Source organism: Sphaerodactylus townsendi, linkage group LG02, assembly GCF_021028975.2.
Source record: "Sphaerodactylus townsendi isolate TG3544 linkage group LG02, MPM_Stown_v2.3, whole genome shotgun sequence".
NCBI lineage: Eukaryota > Metazoa > Chordata > Lepidosauria > Squamata > Sphaerodactylidae > Sphaerodactylus > Sphaerodactylus townsendi.
In genome coordinates this window covers 136020264-136047266 of record NC_059426.1, presented here as the reverse complement: position 1 = coordinate 136047266, position 27003 = coordinate 136020264, and the positions used below count along the sequence as shown (strand labels likewise).

Genomic DNA, 27003 nt, shown 5'->3' with positions numbered 1-27003 from the left:
GCTTCTCTAGTACTAAAGGTGAATCAAGCATCATCCCTAGGCTTTTAACCAAGTCAACAGAATCCCATCAAAAATGGGAAGCATCATGACCTTCTGGTTATGAACCTTCCCAACTGGCATTACCTCCATCTTGTTGGGATTCAGCTTCACGCTGTTTACTTGTAGCCATTTAACTATAGTTATGAGACATTGTTTCAGAGTCTCCAGAACATTACCAGGCAATTTAATAAATATAGAACTGGGTATTTTCTGCCTGTTGATGTCACCCTGTTCTAAAACCATACAGGCCCTTTGCATATAGATTGAATAGCATGGGAGCAAGACTGAGATTTGCTGAAGCCCACAAGCACAGTTGTGCACCATGGGAAACTTATCTGCAACCTTCTGCTATAAGGATAATTTGAACCAATCTAAAGCATATCCCTTAATCCCAATTGCTACCAATAAGTTTAGTAAGAGCAGTAGAGAAGCTCTGCCTTTGTCTACATTTAGATGGAGGTCATCCATTTGATCTGTGAGCCTTGCCTCTGTGAAAGGGGTCTAGGGTAGATGATTTATCTCGGAAGGCCAGGAGTTTTCTGCAATTGCTTTTTCTGTCATTTTCCCCAGGAATGGCAGACAACAGGCAATAATTAATCTTTCTGCTGTCAAGGTGACTTGCAGGTGAAAAAATATGTAATAAAATCACATCTTAAAAGCAATTAAACCAACAAAAACATATTATTAAAGCAGTTAAAACCTAAGCTAAAACACACATGCAAAAACATAACAACAATTAAAACACAGGACAGGAAGGAGGGATCACCGAGGGAACACATAGCAAAAAAAAAATAATTCACCTGGTGGTGAAAGATGGATCTCACTGGGGAGCAATTGACCACATCATTCTTTAGTAGTTTTTTTCAGCAGCAAAATATTTAAATTGTTGTTAGCTGATGCATGATACCGAACCTTTCTTCTTTCAAGGCCATGATACTGGTTGATTGTATACATTTCAAAAGAATAGCCTGTGTAGTTATTCCAACAGGCATAGGTGTCAAACATGCGGCCCTCTAGATGTTATGGACTACAGATCCCATCATCCCCTTCTAGCATGGCAGGGGATGATGGGAACTGTAGTCCATAACATCTGGAGGGCCACGAGTTCGACATCTATGCAATAGAAGGTTTCTTATTGATTTTATAAAATTCTCATTTTTTCCCCCTCTTCAGGTTGGTGCTGCTCTAAGGCCGGCTTTTGCCCCAGAAACACCCCCTGACGTAACAGCAAAAGCATGTCAGGCAAGTGTTTAAATCCTTTGGAGTCCAAACTCCATGAAGTCTTGAGCAATCTAGAGTAAACGTTGGTAGAATAAACATGGATTTATTTATGTTGTCTATTAAAATTAGTATTTGGAAGTGCTCCACTTTCAAGCTGACCATTAGGAATCATCAGATTACAGATAGGGAATCTAGGTACCCAAACATGCTTCCATGTTCTTGAACTTCTTAATACCTTGTCTGGCTGTGTTATTAAATAGCATCAGTATTTGGTCTGCCTTCTTGTTCTGGGAATACTGTTTGCAGCATTTCATAAGTAACCCTTTTCATGGTTGTTATCACACTAGGTCTGCAGTGCCTGGATAGCAAGTGGCGTAGTACGTGACTTTAACGACCTTCAGAGGGTTCATCAATTGCTTGTAATGTCTTTGAACAAAATACAGATTGGAAAAGAAGCACAAAATCAACAGTATAATGAAGGGACATCAACGATGGAGATACTGGCTGTTCTGAAAGCTTGGGCAGAGGTACTTTTTAATGTACTTTCAAATGCATCAACTCCAAAATGCCCCCCAGGCACCCATTCAGGGTTTCTATTAGATATTAGTATTTATATCTTATGGACCCAGGAAATTATAATTCCTTTACATGTAGGAAGGTGAAGCACACAAAGGCATTGTTTGTACTACAGAGGGTAGATTTTTTTGGTTTGTACTACAGAGGGTAGAGTTTATAGAGGGCTAGGTTCTAGCTCCTCCCCATCTTTCCTTTCTGAGTGATCACTAGTCCAACTGTTTCCTTGCCTTATTCTCTTTGACTTTGCCTACCTTCCTTTGCTCTTTTACCTCCCAACTGTAGGCGAAAGCTGCTTCAGTCTGAGTGAAAGTACAAACTACTTTTAAAAAATTATCTGAATCTTCAGGTCATAGTAGAAGATTCATACACAGGGAAAGTAGAGCTTCATGGTTCTTTTCCTACATGTCTGTTTTCTGGTAAAAATTGCTTCCCTAAGACATTTTGCTTTTAATAGGAAAAAGGGCCTTTTTCAACAGATGAATGGTGTCATGACAAAAGGGGTAGGAAAAAGTTGGGTTAACGACTTCTGTCTAAGAGAAGAGTGCTGTGACCATCTGTGGGAAATTACAGTGGTAGTTCCCAGGGGTTTTTCTACCTAAAACAGCACCCAGGGCAAGCCTGTATGCTGCCCTGCCCCCCACAATTGTGCCCTGCCCCTACCTGGCAGGGATAAGTTGAAGGCTGACAAGGCTGTTCGCAATCTCTTCGTGGAGTATAAGGGTCCATTCAAGCCTAGCTGGGGCCAGCTCGGCCTCTGCCATGCTTGGACTGAAACTGGCTGCTTTGGAGCCTCTAGCTCAGTGGTTCTCAACCTGGGGGTTGCGACCCCCTTGGGGGTCGAATGACCCTTTCGCAGGGGTCGCCTAAGATCATCAGAAAACGGTCTTTTTATATTTTATATATACCAATTTTATGGTTGGGGGTCACCACAACTTGAGGAATGTATTAAAGGGTCGACTCCACCTCCAGTCAGGTGGAGCTTGGCAGACGGAATCAACAGTATGAGGGATCGAGAGCAGCCATCTTCAGTCTGAGCTCAGCTGCAGTTTAGAGCTGGGTCCAAGCCTGGGCTTAGCCAGATTCAAACAGGCCCTTGCTGTTCCCATCTCCACATGGAAATTGGATGTGGAGAAGCCAGGTGGCCCCATTCGCTTGTTTTCAACTGTGTTCTCAAATGAGGAGTTCCTGACCAGTGCACAGTTGCCCGGTGTGTGTGTGTGTGTGTGCAAAATGCTCCCCACAAAAGTGGTTCCTGGGGCATGGACACTCCCCTGCCTCCCCTAGATATGCCACTGTTGGTTTCCTTCCTGTGAATTGCATAAGCCAAGGAGGACTAGAAGAGAATGTTGCAGGAGCTTGTAGGGGCCATCAGAACTGATGCCCTCTTTATGTTTGTTTATGATTATTTATGTCCAGTTAAATAGACCTCTGTCTGTTTAATTTGTGAACTGACCACCACATTACAGAACTACAGGCATCCCACTGTATATCTAATAAAATTTAATTAGAAGATAATTGGTTCTAACACAGAGGCTTATGTTAAAAGGAATTGTGAGTTCACTTTTCATGAGCTATAAACTTGCTTCTGTTACAAATGTAGACAACTCTGTGGGGTCAGTGTGGGGCACAGTTTAGACACAATTTAACCTAGGTTAAAATCCCTGGTGACCCCCCCCCCCCCCATTCACCTGTAAAGTTAAAATTAGGAAGGGAGAACCACATACTACACTGAGCTCTTTGGATGAAAGATGAAATTTAAAATGTGCAAGACAGATAGTGACAGATTCCATAACCTACTGGGCACAATGTGTACACATTCGTATGAACCTAATCTAAATAACGAAACATGCCTGGATCTGAAGAGAAAATTCTACCTTTATTCTTTTGGGGAGTTGAGAGTTATAGTTAGCTTGATTTGATTTTCTAAAAATCAAATCAAAACCTAACAATAATAATATTTTCCTTATTTGTTTGTTCTTTTAACAGGTTTATATAATTGCAATTCAAATACAGAAAAAACAAAGTGACATCAAAAGGTCTCCTTTGGTTGTAAACACCACAGACGACAGCTGTACGGTTCATGCATCTTCAGGAGATGATCTCTTAGAACTAGTCCAAGCAGACCTGGGGAATCTGAGCAAACTCTGGCTTGCAGCCCTCCAAGATTTTGCTCTCTTAACTTTGCCACCAGAATATGCCTTTCAGCTTCCTGCTGAAGGTAGGGAAAAAAGCAGAACTATAAAGTTTCTCCAGAAAGCAACTGGCAGGGATTCATGGAGTCAGACAGCTCTTACGATCTGAGTATAGCATTTTCTCAAACTGAAATGTGGCATGATGCCGGCATATAATGCTTTTTTTTTTTGCAAATGCATAAATTGGAACATACTTTTCAGATTGCAAGTTACAAGATTTTGTGTTGTTTCGAGTAATAATAATTTTACAAACTCTTAAGAGATTTATCATCAAACACACATTATATAAATAAATATGATGTATTCTTAGGCAGTTTTGTAACTGCCAAATGTTTATTGCTTTCTTCTTTTAGGTGGCGCTTTTTATACTGTAGAGACAATGGAAAATTCAAGACCGCACTATCAAAACTCCTGGGCTCTGATTCTCCATGCTACCTCATTGTGGCTCACCAGCACAGGTTTTCTTATTGGTGATTCTGATGAAGGTCAGACTAACCTCTCACGGCCTGTCACTCCAACTACTATGTGTCAAGATTCTACCTCCAGGGCTGCAGTAAAATCACCTGAGGATGTGAATACAGAAAGATTTCACCTTGTCCTGGGTTAGTTCCTGAACTTTTCTTGATTTCAAAGGTCTTTGCACGGTGGCACTGTAAATCAGTCTGAGTCATTCTGTGTATGTCAGAGTGATCAACAAGACACTGTTAAAGAATTTATTCATTGCATGGGATTACTGCAGAATAATATGATTAAATTATTGTATCAGTTCAGTGTTTCATGTTTTCCCAGGACTGCCAATCCACAATGGCAGCAAGACTGCGAACCAGTGTTCTAGAATTATTGTCTGCTGTTGTCACTTTATTTGAATATAGAATTCCTGCAGTAACTTGTCAGTTGGTATTGCTGTGCTAATCATTTATTTCTTATCTTTATTCATAAAATTAATATTTACAGTATTAATTGTCTCTGTCTCCCATAGGAATCAGCGTGGAATTCCTCTGTTCTCCTCGGTCAGATGCTGCTATGGAAAACATTACTGCTTGTCTTCAGGCTCTCCATGCGCTGCTTGATGTTCCTTGGCCGAGATCCAAGATTGGTGGTGATCAGGTCTGATTTTAAATCCTAAGTACTGTGGCAGTAACAGGTTGATTATGTTAAAATCGATTGTCCAGCTGGCCTAGGACACCACAAACACCTCCATCATGATCATAATTATACAGCCATGATGCACTGGCTATTTGAAAGCTATTGTTTGATGCAGCTGTCACATGCAGTGAGCTGCTCTTCAGGCTCTAATTCAAAGGTCCCCAACTTTTTTCATTCCATAGGTGCCTTTGGAATTCTAACATAGTGGGGGGAAGGGGCAAAACCACAAAATGGTTACCACAAAATGCCTGCCACAAGAGGCAGACATGGCCACAAAATGGCTGTAGCAGCTTACCTTCAGTTACAAGGTGGAGATCCTTGTGCTCTGGTGACAGCTGCTGCTAAAATCTGCACAGCAAATCAAAAGCCCTGCTGCACAAAAGCCTCACATGACCACACCCACTTTCTAAAAACACTTGGCATGAGCCAGGAAAAGTGCTCTAGCTTACAGCTCAGATTGATCCCAGTTGTGTGGCCTCTTCTTCCAGGAAAGAAAGAATCAGCAATACACAAAGCAGATGATATTTGAACATCAGCAGAAGACAGTTATTGTCTGAAATATGATCTGAGGCCATATGTTAGAAACATAGGAAGATCCTTTTATTTGTTGATCTGTCATCTGTTTGTGGTTTAAAACAAACTACATTTGTCTTGTGTAGCTACATCTTGTGCAGAATCTTCTATACTTGCCAGTGTGTTCCTAACCAGATGTACAGTTTTGTGTGTTGCACCAGCAGTTAGGAAGCTGCTTCATTAAATGGGTGCTCAATTGTTGTAGAATTCCGGGCTCAGTATGGCGTGTTCTAGCATTCTCCCTGACGTTTAGTTTTTCCTGCATAGCCAGAGCCTGTGGCTGGCATCTTCTTGAGGATCTGATCCTCGTGAAGATGCCACAGCCAACCAGACTCTGGCCAGGCTGTAAATCAGTCAGGAGAATGCTGCCAGAACACGGCCATACAATCTGAAACCACACAGCAATCTGTATTCTTGGTCAGTGGAAAGCCTTCTCGACAATACATTTCTTCATTAAATGTTTGTAGTGACTGGAATGTTGGAGACTTGGGTTCCTTATTTAGTTATGAAGCAAAATAATATGACTTGACTTTACAGAGATACTGTGAAGTTGAAATGAAATAAGATAATCTATATATATAAAAAGCAAATTGTGAGTTTGTTCCTGATGGTCTAGCACAGGAACTGCTGGGCCAATTCCTCTGAAAATTCCCAGCCACTGTAGTCATTCAGGCGAGAGTGTTTTTAGATGTTCACATACCTGAAATTTCACACCTGGCCCAGGTAAATGCCTTTTCTCTGGCTCTCCATGAGTGAGAGAAGGACATGCAGCTGAAATTGTGTTTAACTGTCAGCCTTAGGGAATGTTCGCCATGCAGCTTAGAATGTTCGCTCAGATGGGTCAGATATGAGCAGTGAAATAACAGTACATAGGTAATGACTCCTCGAAAGGAAGTGAAACACATACACACATTGCCGTGTATGAGACATCAGGGTGGGAGTTCTCCACCCCCCCCCTCACACGTTACTGTTCCTTGCTCACTCTGTGCCTCACCCACTACTACCACACAACACCCATAACTGTCATACACATTCCAGGCTCATCCTCACTACTCTGTTTGCCCTCCTCACATCCAACCACCACTTTAACTACTTCTCCCCATATTCCACACTCCATATTGAACACGCTTTGAATGTAAAAAGACTGGGTCGAGGGAGGGAGGAGGAGGGAGGGGAGGCATGCAAGGGAAGAGGAGGGAGGGGAGAGTGAGGGGTAACATGCAAGGAGGGGGAGGGAGGGGGCCCAGTTATCTGGATAATGACCCACCCCACCCTGAGTGGGAGGGGAGAGGGAAGGGAGGAGGGGTGGTGCATGCAAGGGAAGAAGTGAGCAGGGAGAGGGAAGGGGACGGGAGGGGGAGGCGCATGCAAGGGAAGAGGAAGTGAGAGAGGGGAGAGGAGGTGAGGGGTGGGCATGCAAAGGAGGATGATGAGAGAGGGAGGGAGGCTGCCCAGCATCTCAGAGCATGACTCCACCCCACCCTAGCTAGAGGGAGAGAGAGAGGAAGGGGAAGGGAGGGGTGGGCATGCAAGGGACGGGACAGAGGGCCAGCGCCAGCCTAGATTCCCTGAATACCGCGTTACAGTTCAGAAAAAAAACCAGCCATCGCAGCTACTTCAGGAGTAAGCTCGGTAAAGCAACACGTGACATACTTGAATGGCTGCGCCGCTACCCCTCAGAGGAGGTTTACTCAGTAGTTTACACCCATTGCCAGCCACCAACCAAATCCCTAATTCCCAGGTAAAGGATAGGGACCAGCCAGCTCTAGATGTGTGGGAGAGGGTGTGCCTTTCCATTCCCCCCCCCCCAAAGAATTCGGGCAACACACATCAATGACATCCAGGGCTGTCGCGCTTCCATGAGCACGCATCAACTGCTGGTCTTCTCTGCAATTGATTTGCTGCTACTTTTCCTTTCCCATTTCACCACAATAACCCACAGCAACGCATGGCCGGGTACTGCTAGTTGTTAATGAAAAAGTCTTGCACATTTCTCTTTCTGTAGGAGCTGAGTGTTGAGCTGCTGAATGTTTTGTATCGACTGATAGTGACCAGGGAGTCCCCTGATATTCAACTTGCTGCTCTAGAAGTTGTTCGGCAAATTGTCTTTGCAGCTCAGGAACATGTCAAGGAAAAACGGAGAAGTGCAGAAGGTATAGTTCGCATGATAAAATTGCCCAATTTAGTATGGCTAATAAATTAACTAATATTCTTATTGCTAGTGGCATAATATTAATATAATTGTGAATCTGCACTCCATATTAATTTTCGTATTTGTCCTGCTGTATTAGAGTGTAACTTTTCCCTAGGGCTAAGTGGCGTCAATAGGCTGATTGTAGGTTTAGCCGTTTCTCTTTTTTCTGATAATTAGCTATTTAGCATGTCTTTTCTAGAATTAATCAGATTGTTTTATTAAAAGGCATGTTCGGTCTCACTACCAACCTCTGACTCCCACCTCATGCTGTTTGTGGGGGACTCACTGTTCCCCAGGAACAGCATTTGGGGGTACATTTTGGGTTGCAAAGAGAGTGATGCTCTGCAGATGGACATCCCTTCCACTCACAAAAATTACTAATACATTCTTGCACATGCTCTGATCCTAATAATTGCTTTGCAAGTGCAACCAAGTACGGAATTTACCCTTTTTCTTCAAACTCACATGCAAAGATTTATTCACTAAACATGCATGGTCAGTTCTGACAGTACTGATTATTCATTCTGTAGTGGATCTTTGATGCAGGGGCATATGGCACATAATCCCATGGTCTTACACATTGTCCCCTACACAGCACGCTTTCCTGTACTTCATGCAGGAGGGAATTTGCTGATAGAAACTTGTTTCGGTACATGGATCGTTGTCGAATTGGTGATCATATTTTGTTTTTTTATATATATACAGAAATTAGCAGCTGTTGCTTACAAAACTTCAAGCAGTAAATTTTGATCAGTGAAAAGATACTTGACTGTTGTATATTCTTGTTTTCCCTTTCCTTTTTAGTTGATGATGGAGCTGAAGAAAAGGAAACATTACCAGAATTTGGAGAAGGCAAAGACACAGGAGGATTGATTCCTGGAAAGTCCTTAGTCTTTGCAACGCTTGAGATGTGTGTATGCATTCTTGTTCGGCAGTTGCCTCAGCTTAATCCCAAAATAACAGGTAGCCCTGGAATTACAGCTGGAAAACCACAGCTGTTACCAGAGAATGGAAGTAAACTGGTATCAGCAGCATTAGCTATCCTCTCTGACGTTCCTGCAGTCTGCTCACCAGAAGGTAGGATCCAGTCCCTGCATATATAATTATACATGTTTAATAGGGGAACACTCCCAAGTGTTTGGGAGATAAATGTCTTCTGCCATTATATTTCCGAAGGCAAGATGTTCCAAGTTGTCCTTAGTCTTTAAAAATAATATTCCAGGGAAATGGGGAGTTGATTCTAGCAATGTATCGGCAGACAATGCATTTTTAAAAACTACTGACATGAGTGATCTGTTTGCATAAGTGAACCATCATAGCTGCAAACTTGCGTAGGATTATTACTTTGAGATTACACTGCTTGTACAAGTAGACCAGTATTGTGTTCAGGTTGTGTGCGGATGCATGTGCGTGTACATGGCTGACTGCCAGAATTTTCATAAAATGTCTGTAGGTTGAAATTAGGTTTTTGTTTGTTAGCCTCATTCTGTCATATATTCTTTCCCCTTCTCCACTTTTTAAGTGTGCTTATTAAATTGTAACCTTTTTGGCAGAATCCTGGTTTTTAAATAATGCAGTATTCTGCCTATGTTGATACCTTACTATACTACTACAAATGCTTAATTTATAATAGCTGTAATGAAATAGATTTGCAGCATAGAAACAAAGACTTCCATATACACATTTAGTAAAGCACCACGTTATTTCCCCAAGGGTTAAGTAATAAAATTGCACCATTAAGTAATAAAATTACACCAATTGCCTTGATCAAACTTCCCCACATTTGTTTTATTCAGCTGTCACCAGTACAAATCTCTTAATACTGATTATTTCATGTCTTTTATCTTGATCTACAGGAAGTATTGCTGTTCTTCCTACTATTTTGTACCTGATTATTGGTGTCCTTAGAGAAACCGCTGTGAAATTACCTGGTGGTCAGTTGTCCTTGACTGCAGCTGCATCATTGCAGGCTCTTAAAGGAGTGCTGTCTTCTCCCATGGCGCGGGCAGAGAAGAGCTGGACTGCTTGGAATGACTTACTCCGCAGTGCTTTAGTTACTATTCTTGACTTTTGGGATCCAGGTAACTCAGCGTATTGAGAAAGATATATATGCTTATATAATGCATTGGATTTAGTTGAAGAGCTCACAGAAGGCTTTCCCACATGAGCTAGTTTCATTAGTTCTGGCATAGTGGTTTGGTTTATCCCCTGATTTCTGCATGCATCTTTTCACTTTGATTTTTTCCTTCTGTTTTTTTTTTCTAGCTCTTTTGAGATCACTTTTAGAGTCAGCTTTTTCCTAGCATGTAATTTTTCTATTGATTTTCCTTGTGGCATCCATTTCCAGTTCACTTTTCAAACACTGGACTGTCATCATCGTGAAACTGTTCCAACCTGCCCTCCCCCACCCCAACTAGTAATTTCAGTAAAATATCAGTAAAATATCAATTTAACACTACTGTGTTGTGATGATAATTTAAGCAGGTTCTCTGAATTCCCAGATTTTCTTTAAAAAGATATAGGGGGGAAAGGCCTGTCTTCCAAATGAAAAGTGCTAGAGATTTTTTAAAATGTAAGCTGGAAACCTGCTAAAACTATTACTATAACACTACACCATTATATTGCAATTTCGGTCCTTTTAAAACAAGAGGGGGGTCCTGTGACGACTCCAACTACAACTGCACCCTCCCTTAAAATTATTATCATTTAAGCCACATGTGAAAGAAGATAAACTGAATTCACAGCTTTAAAAATGCACTGGGTAAGGGGCGAGGGGCAAACATGCAGAAGAATCCATCCCAAACTGATTCCAAAACCTGTGGATCAACAACCAAGAAAGTCAGGAGTAACTTGAGCGTGCAGAAAAGGTCCAGAGTTGATTGGGAGGGGGCATCTTTCTTTGTCCACTTTCTTCTTCAAGCAGCCTGTCTTTTTCCTGAAACTCCTAGGAGGATTGGTGATGATGAGGAATTAAAACATTACCTCTCTTTCTCTCTCCCATTCATGGCTTACGTTTGTAGATCCTTAAAGAGGAGTTCCAGGATAAGCAGGAGGTTGCTTCAGAAAGTAGGCAGGGAAAGATCCATTCTGCCAACACCTTCCATGAATTCTTCTGGTGGATTTGACCCCTTGTCTGGATACAAAAACAAGTTGTCTATCAATCAGTGACACTTAAAAAAATTGGACCAGGTAACAGCACCTGGACAGGAATCAGGGAGCTTTTTCTATGTATGCTTCTTTGTAGGACAGGACTGCTGTTGTCTTTGCTGTTTTACTATTTGCTTGATTTTTTTTTACCAGCGAAGTGAGTCCTCCCATCCACAGCACATTTTCTCAGTGGGGCTTGTGGCACGTGCATTTTTACATTAGGCTGTCTGGCTGACTACTTCAGCATGAGGATGAATGACATTGATAGCATGCCATGTAAAAATCCAGGATGGGTTCAAAGCTGCTGTTTTAAAATGCAAATTTAAAATATCTTTTTTTAATTGGTAGAAGGACCTTATCAAGAACTGGATGAAGGCAGTCTGCTTACTGCAATTACAATATTTATTTTGTCTACAAGTTCTGAAGTAACTACCATGGAGTGCCTTCAGAAGTCTTGTATTGAGAAGTTTAAATTAGCACTGGAATCCAAAGATCCTATTGTAAGTACTGCATGTTTCTTTCATATCTTTAGAAAACAGAAATTTGCTACCTTTGCTGTGTGTTCATATGTTTAGCTGTGCCACTGAACTGAATGGAAATATATTTTAACTTAAATCCTGTATATCAGTGGGTCTAGAGCATTGGGATTTGCTTTGGTTTTCCTCAGTAGAGAGTCTTTTTATTTTGAGGGTTTTTCCTATATGTGTGGGCTGTGCAAGGGTATTGTGTATAAGCATCAAGCTAGTGTTGGGACCCTGTATGAGAAGAGGTCAAAAGCCAGTACCATCTGTAAAGTTAAAACAATCTGGGAAACATCTAAGAAATGATAACATCTAAACTGAACTGAAACTGAAAAATCTTATTAAGTGCTGTTCTGAGAAACAAAACCTCTGAAACTCTGTGCCAATCTTTTGTGAAAATGTGTGTGTTTGTGTGTGTATACACACACACACACACACACACACACACACACATATATACTAATCCTGCCTCCTGCCTTATTTGCCTCATCAAAATCCATCTCCAAGTTATTATTCCTCCCTTTCTCATCTCCTTTGTCTGTTAATAAATCTTTAATCTGCTTAAGTTTTAAATCTGCCTCAAGTATTTATTTTAGAGTGTCTTAGTGAGGGATGTGCCTGGAAAGGAATAAAGTCAACAGGCGTCCTTCACATTCTGGTTATGTTACTGGGCTGAGGGGAAGTGCTTTCAACCAAATGTAACCATCGTCTGAAGCACCTCAGTCCCTGAAGGAGAAAAGACCAAAAAAAAAAAAAAAAACCCCAAACAGGACAAGCCAGTGAGTGGTTCCCTGCTTGAAGAGGATAAGGATGGTGAAGAGGTCTGTCCCAGAGACACTTCCATTCTAAAAAAAACTGAAAGCTAGAAATACAGAGGTTTGATACACAGATCGTTATTAATATAATAATTTTCAGTTGCCAGTTAAAGCCCCAGTAGCCCAGGGGAGGGGAGGTGGCCACTGAAGGGGGGACTACACTGGGGCAGTGAAACTACAGGGAAATTTGCTATGTGGAAACTTCATTGATGCTGCACTGTATCAGCAGCCAAACCAGCAACAGAGAAAAACCATGTACATAGGCTTGCATTTCTTCCATGATTTTGGTTTCACAGTGCACCTAGGCTCAAGGGTTTGGGAAAAGAAGGTATCTAGAGTGATGTAAGTCTCTTTGGATCCCCATTGGGAAAAGGTAGGTTATAAATGAAGTAAATAAATTAATAGAATAGCAGTCAGAATTTCCTGACTGGAATAAATAGATTCTATAGATGTTATGGTGAAGAATGTGTGCTGAGAATAAGACCGTGTAGATCCTTGAAAGAGGGTAGAATCTCCATGTTTTTCTCCGAGTAGAATTAGATCAGATAAATTAGAATTCAATCATCAGTTTCTACCAGCATGGCCAATTGGCCATGCTGACAGAGGCTGATGGGAATTGTAGTTCCTGAACATCTGGAGAGCCGCAGGTTCCCTACCCCTGTTCTGAAACCAAGCTTAAACCATAGGAGGGTTGTAGTTCATTCCAGGAAAGAGAACCTGAACCTGGATTTTCCTTATTCTTTTTAGGTACAACTCAAATGCTACCAGCTGCTCCTGAACATTTTTCATTATCCGAACCAAGCTATCTCATATCCTTACATTCATTCATTAGTGTCATCAATTGTGCATAAACTGCAAGAAACAGAGAAATCTAAACCTGAGAATGCTGCTGAACTCCAGGTTATCCAGGAAGGGATAAAAGTGGTGGCTGCTGTTATAGGCGTTGCCAAGGAAGAGCATCGTAAGTGCGATTTCACAGGGCAAAAGGGATCAACTTGTCTGATTAATCAGATAACAAATTGCATGTTTAAAATATGTATTTATGCTTCTTCCAGTTGAAAATATGTTCAGCGTTTGTTGTATTGTTCATTGATCTCGGTGGAGCCTGGCTCAGTGGTAGTGTTGGCTTTGCATGCAGAAAGTCCCAGGTTCAATCCCACACATCTCCAATTAAAAAGGACTAAGCAGTACACTTGTGAACACACGTTAAGCTGCCTTAACGTGTGTTCTGAATCATACCATCGATCCAGCAAAGTCAATATGGTCCACTCAGACTGGAATCCGCTCTCCAGGGTCTCAGGATGAGGTCTTTATCATAACTTGCTGCTCAGTCCTTTTAACTAGAGATGGCAGGGATTGAACCTGGGACCTATGGGTGCCAAGCGCAAGCTCTTCCAGCACCTTTTTTAAGAGCAGAATGGACTGATCCAGATACATCCTAACACCCTCTCCCACTGATCTAAAAAGACAGTCTGCATTGCAAAACGTAGCCTCAATGACAATCTGCTTAGTAGAGGAGATCACTACAGATACAATCTGCTGCTGCATATGAGAACCTGAAGCTGTTGCTTAATACAGAGAAATGTTCACATTGACCAGGCATAATTAAAACATTCATTTTGAAACATCAAGTTGTTCCTTTTAACTGGTTATTCAGGTAGCAATAGACTCCAGCTTAACCAGAGTAAAATAATTATAAATCCTAAGCTGTTTAATTATATGCAATACTTATTATAAAATATACCACGCAACTACTCACAGAGTTGGATCCAAACAAAAAACTGATTTCTGTTACAAAAAATGTCGTTCCTCAGATTCTCCTGTTCAGTGGTGCAGGAAGGCAAAAAAAGAAAAGCAAAACCCCAGCCACAAGAAAGCCCTCCATAGGGCTCTCTGGACCATCAGAGCCTGGGACCACGGTGCATCCGGAAGCAAAGCCAGGGTAGAAGTTGACTAATGTCAACTCTGCCCTGGCCAAGCCTCCAGAACGCCCTTCTATGCTGGTGGCAGTGCTGGGGCACGGATGCAGCGCTCAGCACTACATCAGGGCATCCCAGAAGTGCAGTGTCTGCCTCTCGTGGATTTACCTCTCCGCCAGAGTAAGTGCTCTGGGGAGAACATTTCCACCAACGTAAGGCTGCGCTGCCTCCACAACTTCCTTCAGCTCCCCCACTCTGGATTGGGCTGCAAGATATTTTTAACTGAATGAACTTTGTAATGTTAATACAATCTGAAGATACAAAACCAGCCATATACCTCCATTATTCCAGAGTTGGTGGCTTCTTCAGTTTACCACAAGGTTCTAGTGCAGATCCCTCCTTTGCGCCCACCACAACCAAGACTAGCCTTGGAAAGGTCCAGCAAAACAATGAGGCCTTCTATAAGTAGTTGAAATAATCACATATTTGAAATACTTCTATTTGTGAAACTATTAGCATTAATCAATATATGCAAACTATTTTCACAGGTACTGACCTAGTGGCTTGCTTTCTACCCATGTTAATTTCATTTCTGTTGGATGAGAATGCTCTTGGATCAGCCACAAATTCAGCAAGGAATCTACACGAGTTTGCTTTGCAGTATCTGATGCAGATTGGTCCACAGTATTCCTCAGTTTTTAAAAAACTAATGGCTTCTTCTCCACCAATGAAGACAAGACTTGAATTGGCTGTGAAGGGCAATCAGGAAGGCATCAAAGAGAAGGCAACATCTAAGCATGCAAAGACTCCTGGGAAAAGTTCAAGTATTCAATTAAAGACCAACTTTTTGTGATTTTTTTAAAAAGCCTAAGCACTTTGATAACACTACAAAAAGTTCTTTTTTCTTTCTCACCGTTTACATTATGGAAGATTTGTTTTCAACATCACGTTTTGAAAAGTAGCACATTTTGGCACCACTTCAGAGGATTGTGTACCTGTACTCGTGTGTGTGTGTACTTACCGATCAGATAGTTGGCTCCCATACTGTGTTCAAAGCCACAGATGCTCAGTGTGGAAATTAGAACAAGAGTGCAGTTCATAGTTCACAGCCCAGAAGAGGTGCCTCTTGCATGAAGTGAATATATAGTTTTATGTTTAGAAAGAAAACAAAGCTATAATTGTACCTGTCGCATTTTTCTTTCTAATGTACAGTAGTGTTTTGAGTAAAATGCAACAAAATTGATTTGGATATGTAAAATCTCCCAACAGTATTACATTGTGACTCTTAGATGGTAGCACAAATGAATGGGAAGGAAATAATGCCAATCCTCCGTCAGCACATGTGTTTCCAGAACCATGTGTGAATCTGGATTTCTTGCTTTTGGGTAGCAGCTCTCAATGTGCAAACAGTGCAGTTTAAGTTCAGTGTTGGCTCCCATGGAGTGTGGTGAATGCTCTTCTTAGATCACAGACATGAAAATTCTCCCTTTCTCTTATTGCAGTTGATGGCACAGAATGTATGACTAGCTGCACTAAAAACACTGCAAGAACAGATGACATAGTGTTTCTATTCCAGAGGGCATTCCTAAGTTGGCACAAAAGGAGTATTACCTTGAATATATTTGGACTACCTGTCAGTCTTAAATATTAGGCAGCAGTTAGTTGTCAGAAATGCTGATGCTATTTAAATTATCATTTTAAAACATTGATTAGTGCAATAAATTGTTCCAGAAAATGGCATAATTAAGAGAAAATCATTACATGTTTTTATAGACCACAGTTGTTGTTTTTAAATATTATTGATAGCTTTAAGTTCCTATGAATTCTAAAGCTGCTACAGCTTTATGATGAGACTCTACTCATGCAGTTATTTGGAGGATTTATATTTACAAAAGTAAGCGTGTGTGTGAGAGAGAGAGAGTGTGTGTGAACTGCAGCACTGTGGCCTTATTATTGCTTATAAAGTCCCACCTCTTAAATAAATTAGTGTCTCAATATTTATCATGCTAAGCAGAGATTGGATACTTGCATATCTTATTCAGAAGTTTTGATGCGCAGTGCCTCTACGTAAGGCATCTTGTTATCTGACATGCTCAATTAATAATCTCCATTTGGCCAAATTGCCATATAAATCACGGGCATTCAGATGCATATTAATTTTAGAGGACAGTAAGATTATATGCAGTTGCAACTGAGTCATAAGAAATAAAATGGTACTTTTAAAAGAATGGAACATACTTTAACATCAAAATCTACCTGTATCATATTCAGCTATGAATTATTTTAAGACTTGTATTGGCAATCATTAATTTGTTTGTCTTACCAGTATTGCTCAAAGTAAACCAGATACTTGCAGCATTTCTGTCAAAGTATTAGTGGGAATCTTTTTAAAAAAAATCATGTACCAAACTGAGACTCAGGAAGAGTGTACTGTATTTTACTATAAAGTTTGTACATAACATTGTAAATTGTACAGAATTAACCATTTGAACAAAGTTCTAACGAGTCATTTTCTAATTTACATAAAATCTAATTTTCTTCACTTAAATCTGTGCGCTTGTTTATAATTGTCTGAATGCAAGGATTGTATTTTTAAACTGCAGGCATCACAAGTATTGCTATATTACAATTTAGCCACTGTAGATTGGCTTTGACAAGAGGGGGTTGAAGACTTCAGGAGACATAGGATATCCCATTCCCACCCCCCACCTGAACTGCAGCATATGCCTGTTCTGATTTATGCATGTACAGATATCATTAGTAAGATAAGGGCTTTTTAACACTCCAGTTTTTGTTTTGAGAATTTTACCTTTTTTAAAAATCATAGAATCATTGAGTTGCAAGGGGCCATACAGTCCAACTCTAGTCCAACTCCCTGCTCAATGCAGGATCAGCCTAGAACATCCCAGACAAGTGTACATCCAGCCGCTGCTTCGAGACTGCCAGTGAGGGGGAGCCAATCAGATCAGAAACCTTTATTAGGCTGAAAAAAATAATATCCAACATTCATAAGGGTAATATAAGCAGGAAAAAAACCCCAAAGTATTAATTCAAAGTATTAATCAGAAAATTGGTCACCATTTCCAATATCTTAGGATCCTGGTTGCTCAAGAGAGAGTTCAATTTAGAATTAAGAGAGCAAGGGCCTGTCAGGGTAGGGGCTATAAGAAAAAAGGTCAGCCTAATGCCATACATTTTGGGCGAACAGGGTATGCTCAAGCAACTCTTTGAGAGTTATGCAGTAAGTGCAAGCGCGTTTCTGATTTTCAGAAACCTCCCTAGAAGTAATGTAAGAGGAAACGTGTTGGTTCTAGCCCTGGTGATCACCCATCTCAGCTTGGGGTCAGAAAGAATATTTAAATAGTTGGCTTTTTGACATTCCGGGGTACAATATCAAAATGGAGGGGGGAACACAAACTTCTTGCTTCACCAATTAATGACAGGTATTCCTGATCAAATAGTCGCTCCTTTATCTGGTGGAGGATCTGGAGTGGGGAGCATGTGAAGTTGGTCCCAAGTAAAACCCAGGGGAAAATATATTGGTTTCGATGTGGGCTCACCAGGTGGAAATCTGAAGTTCAGGGAGAGTGAGGTGGATAAGGCTGTTTGAGTCATGGAAAAAGCATAGCCAAACTTTGAGTGATCCACTATGCCCTTGTTTCCAAGACATATTGTCCTGCTTCAAGGCAGAGTACAGCATTGGGGACACAGTGGGGAACCCCACATAATTTGTAAAGGAAGCCAGATTTAATTCACTCCAATTAGATGTGCCAAGCATCAATCCAGAGGGGTACCCCATAAATAAGTTGTTGTGACGCCTTGGAATTAAATATCTTTAGGGCTGCCGGTATGAACCTGCCACCTCTGGAGAAGAAAAAATTTATGATGGCAACCAGCACAGCCACTTTTACAGCCCTTAACTACCGACTGTCTATGTTAGACCTAACTGGCTTTGTAATGAAAATTTATGCCCAATATAGAACTTGACCTGCTCGATAGTATCACTATCCAGAAACCAGTTTGTAGGCTTGAAGGAGCTTGAAAAAACTAGGAACTTGGATTTAAGTGGATTAATCGATAGAAGATTGTTAGCACAATACTCACTGCATTTGACCAAGAGGTGGGTTAAGCCAGCCTTGGTACAGGATAAGAGTATGTCGTCTGCATAGAGTAGTATTGGCAGTGGCATGTTCCTAAGGATAGGGCAGTGTAAGTCAACAGTTCTCAGAGTGGGAGCTAAATACTTAGAGCAACTATGTCCCGCTCAGTCTCCTCCAAAGTAAACATTCCCAAATCCCGCATAGACAGGCAATAGCAAATGATCTATGAAAACCTTTTGCCTTGAAAACACTACAGCATCACAGTAAGTCTCTTTCCACCACCAAAACAGAGGAGATGGCATTTTTGGAGGAGAGGGCATTTTCAGCCCTAACTGACAGAGGAGGATATAGTTTTACTCTTAATTGCAGCCTAGAAACCAGTTTGCATGACTGCTGTCACCATTCAGAAGCTCTGTCTTTTTGTTTCTCTCCATTACACATTTTTGACTCTGGCCCTTGAAATGCTGCCTCTAATCATGAAAAATGTTTAGTTTGTTGCATGACTCTTCATTTGAGGAACACCACCAATAAATTCACTACCAAGCCTAAACTGAACTGCTGGCTTTTTGGGACTTTCTCTCTCAGTGATTGCTTACATGATGGCAAGAAGGTTTTGGCAGTCCTGATAAAGCAGAACATTTGAATAGTCTGCCTGCCAGCCTGGTCCTCCTGAGAAACTCCAGACCTCCCATCTGTCCTTTCTTCTGTGATGCCAATGCATTTCTGATAATGCCTTTAATCATTTAACACCAGCATGAATGGAGGAATCAGACTGAAATAATGAATTCCAGACGCGGTGAGAGTCCAATTCAACATTTAAATTGCTCCTTTATGTCAACAGGTCAAGGTAATACTCATTATGTGAACAGAAATATATAGCAGTTTTCAGTCTAAAGGAACTGATGGCTGAAACTTCTTGTACACCTGAAAACCCCATGAGGGGTCACCATAAGTCAGCTGTGACTTGAAGGCACTTCTCTCTCACACACAAACACACAATGCTGCAAGCATATGTACAAAGAAAATTACTTTTGATCTCTATACCAGGGGTAGGGAACCTGCGGCTCGAGAGCCGCATGCGGCTCTTCTGCCCTTGCACTGCGGCTCCACAAGCTGAGCCGCCGGCCCCATCCTTGCCCACCCTGCAGGCAGTAGGGCGGGCGCACCAACTGCCTGCAGTCAGCTGGGCTGCTCCGCGGGCTTCCCCTCTCGCCCGCCCCGTTGGAGCGGGGTGGGTGCTTTCCCGGCAGCCGGCAAGGCCAAGCCACCGGCTTCATCCTTGCCCGCCCTGCAGGCAGCATGGGCTTCCCCTCTCACCTCACACGCTTCCACCAGCACGGGCTTCCCCTCACGCGCCACGGGCTTCCCCTCTCACCTGCCCCGTTTGAGCGGGGCAGGCGCTTTCCCAGTGGCCGGCAAGGCCAAGCTGCTGGCCCCATCCTTGCCCGCCCTGCAGGCAGCAGGGCAGACGCATCCATGCACTTCTCAGAATGAGCAGAATAAAAGGTAAAAAAACCCAATATATATAGTGTTATCTTTATTTTAAATGTCAAAAATTATTTGCGGCTCCAAGTGTTTTCTTTTCCCATGGAAAACGGGTCCAAATGGCTCTTTGAGTGTTAAAGGTTCCCTACCCCTGCTCTATACTGACGTGACTAATAGCAAAGAGCAATATCATGAGATAACAATGAATTAAATTATCGCTGATAGAGGTTGCTAGCTACAGAATAGCCATTCCTGCTTTGAACAGGGGTTATATAGTTTGAGTTTCAATATAGCTAGTAAATGACATATCCTGCTGGCCTGAAGGAGCCATAGAGGTCTCTAAATGCACATGGTTTGCTTTGGGAGAATTAAATTGGCTAGATTTCTCTTTCTTTCCTTTTTAGATCCAAAATCCAGTCCACACAAAAGATTTTACACTATCTTCACCTTTATTTTAAGTTAACAGATGGATAATTAATAATTCTGGCAGAAAGACAAAATGTATTGCTGTTGTATTAAATAATGCTTTTGTAGAAAGAACTATATTTTAATAGTGAAATCCCATGAAACGCTCTCATGGTTGCTTGATCACATGCAAAACTGGGCAACACAGAAACTGCTTGGGTTGACTGAGCATACTGTCAAACAATCATAAAACGACCATTTTGTCCTAAGTTCTTCAATGGGGTGGGCAACTGGTGTGATGTGCATCATATAAATGCTTTCTGCATAAATGTCACTTTGGCCCGCTTGCCAATTAAGTGTACATTCTCACAAGGGTAGCTTGTGCATTAAGAGGAAAAACCCTCCTTCTTATGCCCCTCATCCGTATGCTAAAGAAGAGGCAGGATTTGGTTCCACTCGCATTTTAAGGAGTACTCCTAATCTAGGCAGGCACAGACAGATGACTACAAAGGGATTGGGACAGGTCTTTTCTAAAAGCTTAGGGGACTCTCATGGTCTCCAACCATTTTAGGGAACCAGGTTTATTTTAAACTATAAACCTTTTCCTTAGGCATCAGGTGTTCATATGGTAGTATGTGTACAGGAATGGGTTTACCACTGTGAGGTAAGTTTTGTGACATGCCAGTAAAATATGGAGATTGCTGAGGTAGGATTTGTATATAAACAACGGAGGATTTACTTATTTGCAGGGTGGTTTCAAAGCACAGATCAGTAGCACAGGTCTCCAGGGAGTCAAAGGAGAAACTTGGCTGAGGCACATAAATTTAAGCTAGTCATGACTTCATAGTGTGGTATGAAATTTCTTTCATGCTTTCAGGTGAACCAGCTTTTACCGGCTAGATCTGTTTTCTTAACATGACAACTTGGCTGTGTGAATTAGTTATCACATGACCAAACTAGTATAGAACGTATGTATTAATAGACTCAAAATAACTTGAACCAAAGGGGAAGAGGCCATGCTCAGCTTTACCATATATATGGTAAAGCTTATAGCTTTCCACACCTTTAAAATTCTGCTAGAAGTAGATTGGCAGAGGTACAAAATGTTGGTGTTTACAGCACAGAGAAGCAGCTAACACACTGATTAAAAGGGCAAAAGGTAAATGTTTATTAGGATGTTTATTTAGGATAGGAAAGTGGGAGAGATAGCATGCTGCTATCTCGTTAGCTAGGAAGAGTCTATTTTTTAACTTCTGAGAAGCAGCAGGTTATTAGACTTATAGTATCAGTCAAAGGACAGACAAGAGGTGACCAAAAGGATAGAGGAGTCAGGAACTTTACAACCTTCTCTTGCTGACCTCTTGCCCACCCCCTGCTGGGTCTTCTTCTCAGTTCCTTTGCACATCAGACATTGCTACATCCAACACAGTAAAAGGGATTTTTGTCAGATGCTACTCTTCTGGTGAGATTCTGCAGCATAGTTCAGATCCACTCAAACCAGAAGCCAAGTTGAGATAGTAATGAAAATTAGACCAGCTATTTGAAAAAGTACGTCCATCCCATTTAGCCCTTGAAGATTTATTCTTGCCATGTTTTTATCCTACAACAGATGTGAGGCGAGAGGGAATCCCCCAAGTCAGTACAAATAAAAGGTAGTTTTTAATTTGATTTCCCTACTACCGAAAATGGTAGAAATTTAATCAACAAGACTCCACTGTTGAACTATTAGAGATATCTTTGGTGCTGTGATGGAGAAAGTGACACATAGCCTTAAAAGAAACATACTGTGACATGTTAGGGGAAGTTCTAGTGGGTGGGAGAGAAGAGTCCTTCTATTGCTGGCCATTTTTGTACATAAGCCCTTCCCAACATTTCTACTGTAGGACATGAAAATCAAAACTTTAATTCTATGGATAGCAGCTGCAATGCAGCCTGGTAAGGAAAATACTATGGCAATGTTTTGTAATGACTATATAAAAAGGGACTGTAGGCAGATGATCAGATTTTAATATGTGTAATGTATTCTTGATGCTATTATGGATGGTAATTTAAAACGTTCAAATGTAATTGGTCAGGAATTATGGATTCTAAAGGATTTAATGAGACTTTGTGCAAGGGACTATGAGAATCACCACATTGTTCTTAGATTTTTTTAAAAAGATGTTTTTGTAAAATAATACAAGCACAGAAATATATTTATTTTCTATTCCAATTATGTAATCTGACTCAAGGCAGATTACCCAATTTAAAACTATGTATCTAAGGACATAATGTATTTACATAATGCAATGAAAGCAGATTATAAAATTAAGGACAACACCCTACACACAGTATAATATATGCAATGAACTGCCTAAAATAAATTTCACATATGTTATTATAGCCCTAATCCCTTTAACAGAAATGCTCTCCTGAACAATCCTGTCAAGAAAACAGCCTAGGCTTTTGATACCCAGCTCACAGGGGTTCTTGAGAATAAGTGGACATACAGCAGACCAAATAAAATTTTTAGAAGTTTTATAAAAAGAAAAAGATAGCTTGAAAAATCCCTCAGCATGAATAATTACATATGTATAAATAGCAGAAGATTAGCTGAAGCATAAAACAGAATATGGCACTCACAAATATGCAAATATTAGCACAGTTCTAGAAGTCCATTTAGCATTGGCCTTCATTTCTTCCAGTAAGCATAAAGTCAAAGAGAAGTTACAGAATTTCAGATAGGTTCAGAACAGAAAAGCAACAATAGCCCCATAGTAAGTTCTTTTAAATAAGGATTCACCAATCATGGTCAAATGAATCTAATTCAACCAATTAGAGCCAAATTTAAGTGGAACTTTCCATAGCCAGTTGGTTCTGGTGGGTTTTCCGGGCCACGGCCACACAGCCTGGAAAACCCATCAGAACCAGTTGAGTCTGGCCGTGAAAGCCTTCGACAATACATTTTCCATAGCCAATTAGTGACTTGGGCCAGCTTGGCACAGATAATCACAACATTTCTTTAATGATGCGGGTAGCTAATACTCCCTGCTTGTTCTCATCAAACAGGTGAAACAGAATCTAATTAGAACAGGGCCCTCCAATTATAGAAGACAGAAAAAAATTCACAGCCTGAGCAACTTGACCAAAGTTCTAACAACAATTGAATTTCTTGAGAAATCCCATTTTATAAATTCTGTGGAATATTTAAGATTCAAGTAGAAAATTACAATTCTCGATGTTAGGATTGGTATACAAACAAATTTAAGTATATGCACACATAAACAATTCAGCTCTGCCATGTTGATGAGTCTCTTGTGTACCATGAAATCACAATATCCATCAAAGTTGTGTTTCTGAAAAAAAAAGGCACATATCTGATCATCGAAAAAGGCTGAACGCCTAAGTAGATCCCCCTGGATGCAAATGTGAGATCAGGCTGAATTGAGAATAATGACAGCATGGGAGAGAGAAACATTTTCAGAAAGAGACTGGCAAGCTGGAGAAAAGGTTGCTTAACCCCTCCAGCACTCATTGATTTTCCCCTGCAAATACTTTGGCCATTTTCCAAGCTTTGTTCATTTTGTTTTGGATCCTAGCTGGGAAAATAAATTCAAACCCTTGCAGTAGTCATTTTTAGAGGAAAATTAGTTAAAAACAGTTAAACATCCAGAAAAATGGTTAAATACCCTGCTTGTGTACACGTGTGTATGTCATCAAGTCAACACACTGTACCACCCACCAATGGTGCCTTATAAAAATATTTTGACTTTAAGAAATAGGAATTGGGAACTGTGTTCCCCCATAATGCTTAGTTTAGTCTTTTTGGACACAGTCCAGTCAGCTTCTTTAAGTATAACCAAAGGCTTTAATGTGCACAGGCAGTCCTTTGATTTGTCACTGGGCAACAGCCAGTGACATGGGGTTTCCAGACTAAATGAATTGGAAAGTTTTTTTCCAATGCCCTAAATACAGAATAATCTCGCTTACCATATTTATTTTGACTTGCATTTCATAGACAAGCATTTTAAAATATCCCCTGTTGACATTATGTCTCAATACCACCAAATAATGGAACTCAAACATTTGATCAAGAAAATAATAAATCAAGTGTGTTTTAAAGCAAAGCTTACTTTAAAGCAAATTTACTTTTACTGAAATATTTATAAATTTTAAGGCAACATAGCATGTTCTCCTTTACATCACTCAAATACAATGGAGAGGGGAAACAAAGCACTGGGAGCTGTTGACACAGTAATTTAACATACCCAAGAATTGTGTGTGGTATGCCATGGATGCAGGTGACCGCCTATCTATTTCAGTAGAATGTAACTGTCCTCCAGGGAGGTCACTGGGGCAGTTCAGCTTTATTATAACACTTTATCACTTGCTAGTTTCATATCAGATTGGTAATGTCAATATCCCTTTCACCATGTGAGAGGTGACAAAACACATACAATTTTTAGCTCTGGGTTTGATTTAACCAGCCAGGCCAATCAACTGAATCTGTAAGGTGATTTTTTAAAAAAATCTGTATGTATCTGTGTTACATTTCTCCTCCACCTTTTACAATATACCTACCCTCTCTCCATAGAACAATAATCCTGAAAAACAACAATTTCCTGAAAAAATATAGCTTTGAAATTGCCAAGTTTATTTAATATTGTACTAATGGCATCTACTTGTTATTTATTTTGTAAAACAAATAAGCTTTAGATATTGAACATTTTCTACCAAAAAATAAAACATTTGAAAATGTTTGCACCCCTGTAAGCAGCAGTACCACCCCCCGCCATATACGCTGCAAACAATTTTTGAAGTTGCTCTGAGTCTGTTTGGCTAAAAATCCTAATAAATTCATATAGAGCTCTTGTGTTCAAGGTTAGCCAATTTACACTGAAGAAAAAGTGTTCATCATCCTGAATTAAGTTTGCTTCAGAAAGGTTACAGAAGGTTCAAATGGCTCACATACAAAAGTATGACAGTGTCTTACAAGTTCTGCATTCTGATTGGCTAGATCTCAAGGCTTCTTACTCACTACTTCAGCTCAGTTACACAGAGAAAGGCAGGATGTTAAAGCAGGGAGTTCACTTCCTGTCTGCTGGACTCACAGGTTTGAGGTGGCGACATCTACAGAATGTTTGTTTCAGTTATTATGGATCCTTCTGTTTACAAGGTAAATTCAGTTTAGACACATCCAAAGATAGAAGCTGGACAGAAATTTATACATCAAGACCTGACAGTCAACCCTATTTCAATTTCCTCTAGAAGACATTAAAAAACTGCGGGCTTCTATGGAAGTTAGACTGGCAGTCACATCAGCCTCTAGTTTTTTACATGCAATTTTGAAGATAGAAATCTGAAGCTGTCAACAGTTCTTTCATCATTGTAGTTCACTACACTACTTTAAAAACTCTACCTACATTACAAAAAAATACTCTCTCACAACAACATCAGTATGACTAACTAAAGCATTTTAACAATTTAGTTTGTAACCTTGAACACAGTCCTTGCTGCAGTAAACTGCATGTGGTGGCAAAAGGTAAACACTTTTGTGCAGCTGACGTGGAGTTACATGTGTGATTGCCAGGATCCAAGATTACCGACACTGACACTTTAGGAAAGCACAGACGATGACTCTATGTTTACTCCCAAAGGTTGTGCAACAACTATACGAGTGAGAAGAACTATTATGGTATGATCTTAATACAAAACTTCAACTGACATGGACTGAAAAACTTCAACCAACTGAAATGGAAAAAAAATTAAAAGGGGAATACTTTTTGGATGAAAGTATTTTCAAGAAAATGTCTGAAAAGCCAGCTAGCCAAGGTAATAAATCATTTTACAATATCAACCAGCAAAACGAGTAAGTACCGAATTATTACGTTTCCCTTGCTGAAATTGGAGAACAATCTGAAACAGGAAAGAACTTTGATCCTGCTATAATGTTGGTTTCTTTAACAAAGGAAATTGAATGGTGACTTGTTTAAAGTTTAGGATGTATTCTGTAGTATGTGAAAAGAAAAGGCACAGCAAACGCTGGTGAGCATCTGACTGCAAACGTATAATAAATGCATTATATCTATTTATATTTGGAAAGCAGAGTCATCCAGTAGCACTTTGCTAAGAATTATGGGTCACTTGGGGTGTTCGAACTACCCTTTGATCTCTGTATCCTGTATGACTTTATACATTTAGAAGAGAGTGGGAGGTGAGTGAAAACCTATCTGGTATATCTGAGAGCAACAACAAATTTAAACAGGGACAAATGTTTGCGAAGGAAATCATTTTGTGCTCAGAAGAGACTCATGAATATATTTAAATTCAAATAATGAAATGCCCAATATCTCTCCTATTATGTAATTTTAATTTTTTAAAAAAATATATCTGCATAATACATTATGGTAAAGGGGAAAATATCCACTTGTCTTTTCAGTAATGACAGATTTCCAATTAAAACTGGCAGGCAACTTGAAGCACCTATTGCCTTTTATTACTTTTCTATGTAATATTGGCAACAAATGTTAGTTTATGCTGTCTCAGTTGAATTTAGATAAAGATAGGTACAAATATGAAAAAAGCTAGAAATGTTTATTTCAAATTTTAAAACTTGATTTCAGATAGGCTTGACTGAAAATGCTTAAAAGACCTAGTCTCAAAAGAAGTGGAAATTAAAAAACAAAACACC

The 27003-nt window shown here is 40.3% G+C and overlaps 2 protein-coding genes across 16 annotated transcripts in view; both read left to right on the top strand.

Annotated features, from left to right (window-relative positions):
* The window catches only part of HEATR5A (HEAT repeat containing 5A), a 75291-nt gene extending 58400 nt beyond the window's left edge, over positions 1-16891 (top strand). For all 9 annotated transcript variants that reach the window (XM_048484744.1, XM_048484742.1, XM_048484739.1 and 6 more), the window contains 11 exons: positions 1213-1281; positions 1608-1787; positions 3823-4054; positions 4382-4630; positions 5008-5135; positions 7753-7900; positions 8746-9018; positions 9798-10022; positions 11437-11588; positions 13172-13385; positions 14892-16891. In XM_048484744.1, coding sequence (XP_048340701.1) covers positions 1213-1281; positions 1608-1787; positions 3823-4054; positions 4382-4630; positions 5008-5135; positions 7753-7900; positions 8746-9018; positions 9798-10022; positions 11437-11588; positions 13172-13385; positions 14892-15196 — 2175 coding nt within the window. In that variant the 3' untranslated portion in view covers positions 15197-16891. The remainder of the gene's footprint in view (positions 1-1212; positions 1282-1607; positions 1788-3822; positions 4055-4381; positions 4631-5007; positions 5136-7752; positions 7901-8745; positions 9019-9797; positions 10023-11436; positions 11589-13171; positions 13386-14891) is intronic.
* Positions 16892-25456: 8565 nt separating this feature from the next.
* The window catches only part of HECTD1 (HECT domain E3 ubiquitin protein ligase 1), a 71237-nt gene continuing 69690 nt past the window's right edge, over positions 25457-27003 (top strand). For 5 of the 7 annotated variants that reach the window (XM_048484736.1, XM_048484732.1, XM_048484733.1 and 2 more), the window contains exon 1: positions 25928-26181. The gene's annotated coding sequence lies outside the window, so the exon portion shown is untranslated. Of the gene's footprint in view, positions 25489-25927; positions 26182-27003 lie in introns of those variants that run through there. The other 2 variants (XM_048484731.1, XM_048484730.1) reach the window with 2 other exon arrangements.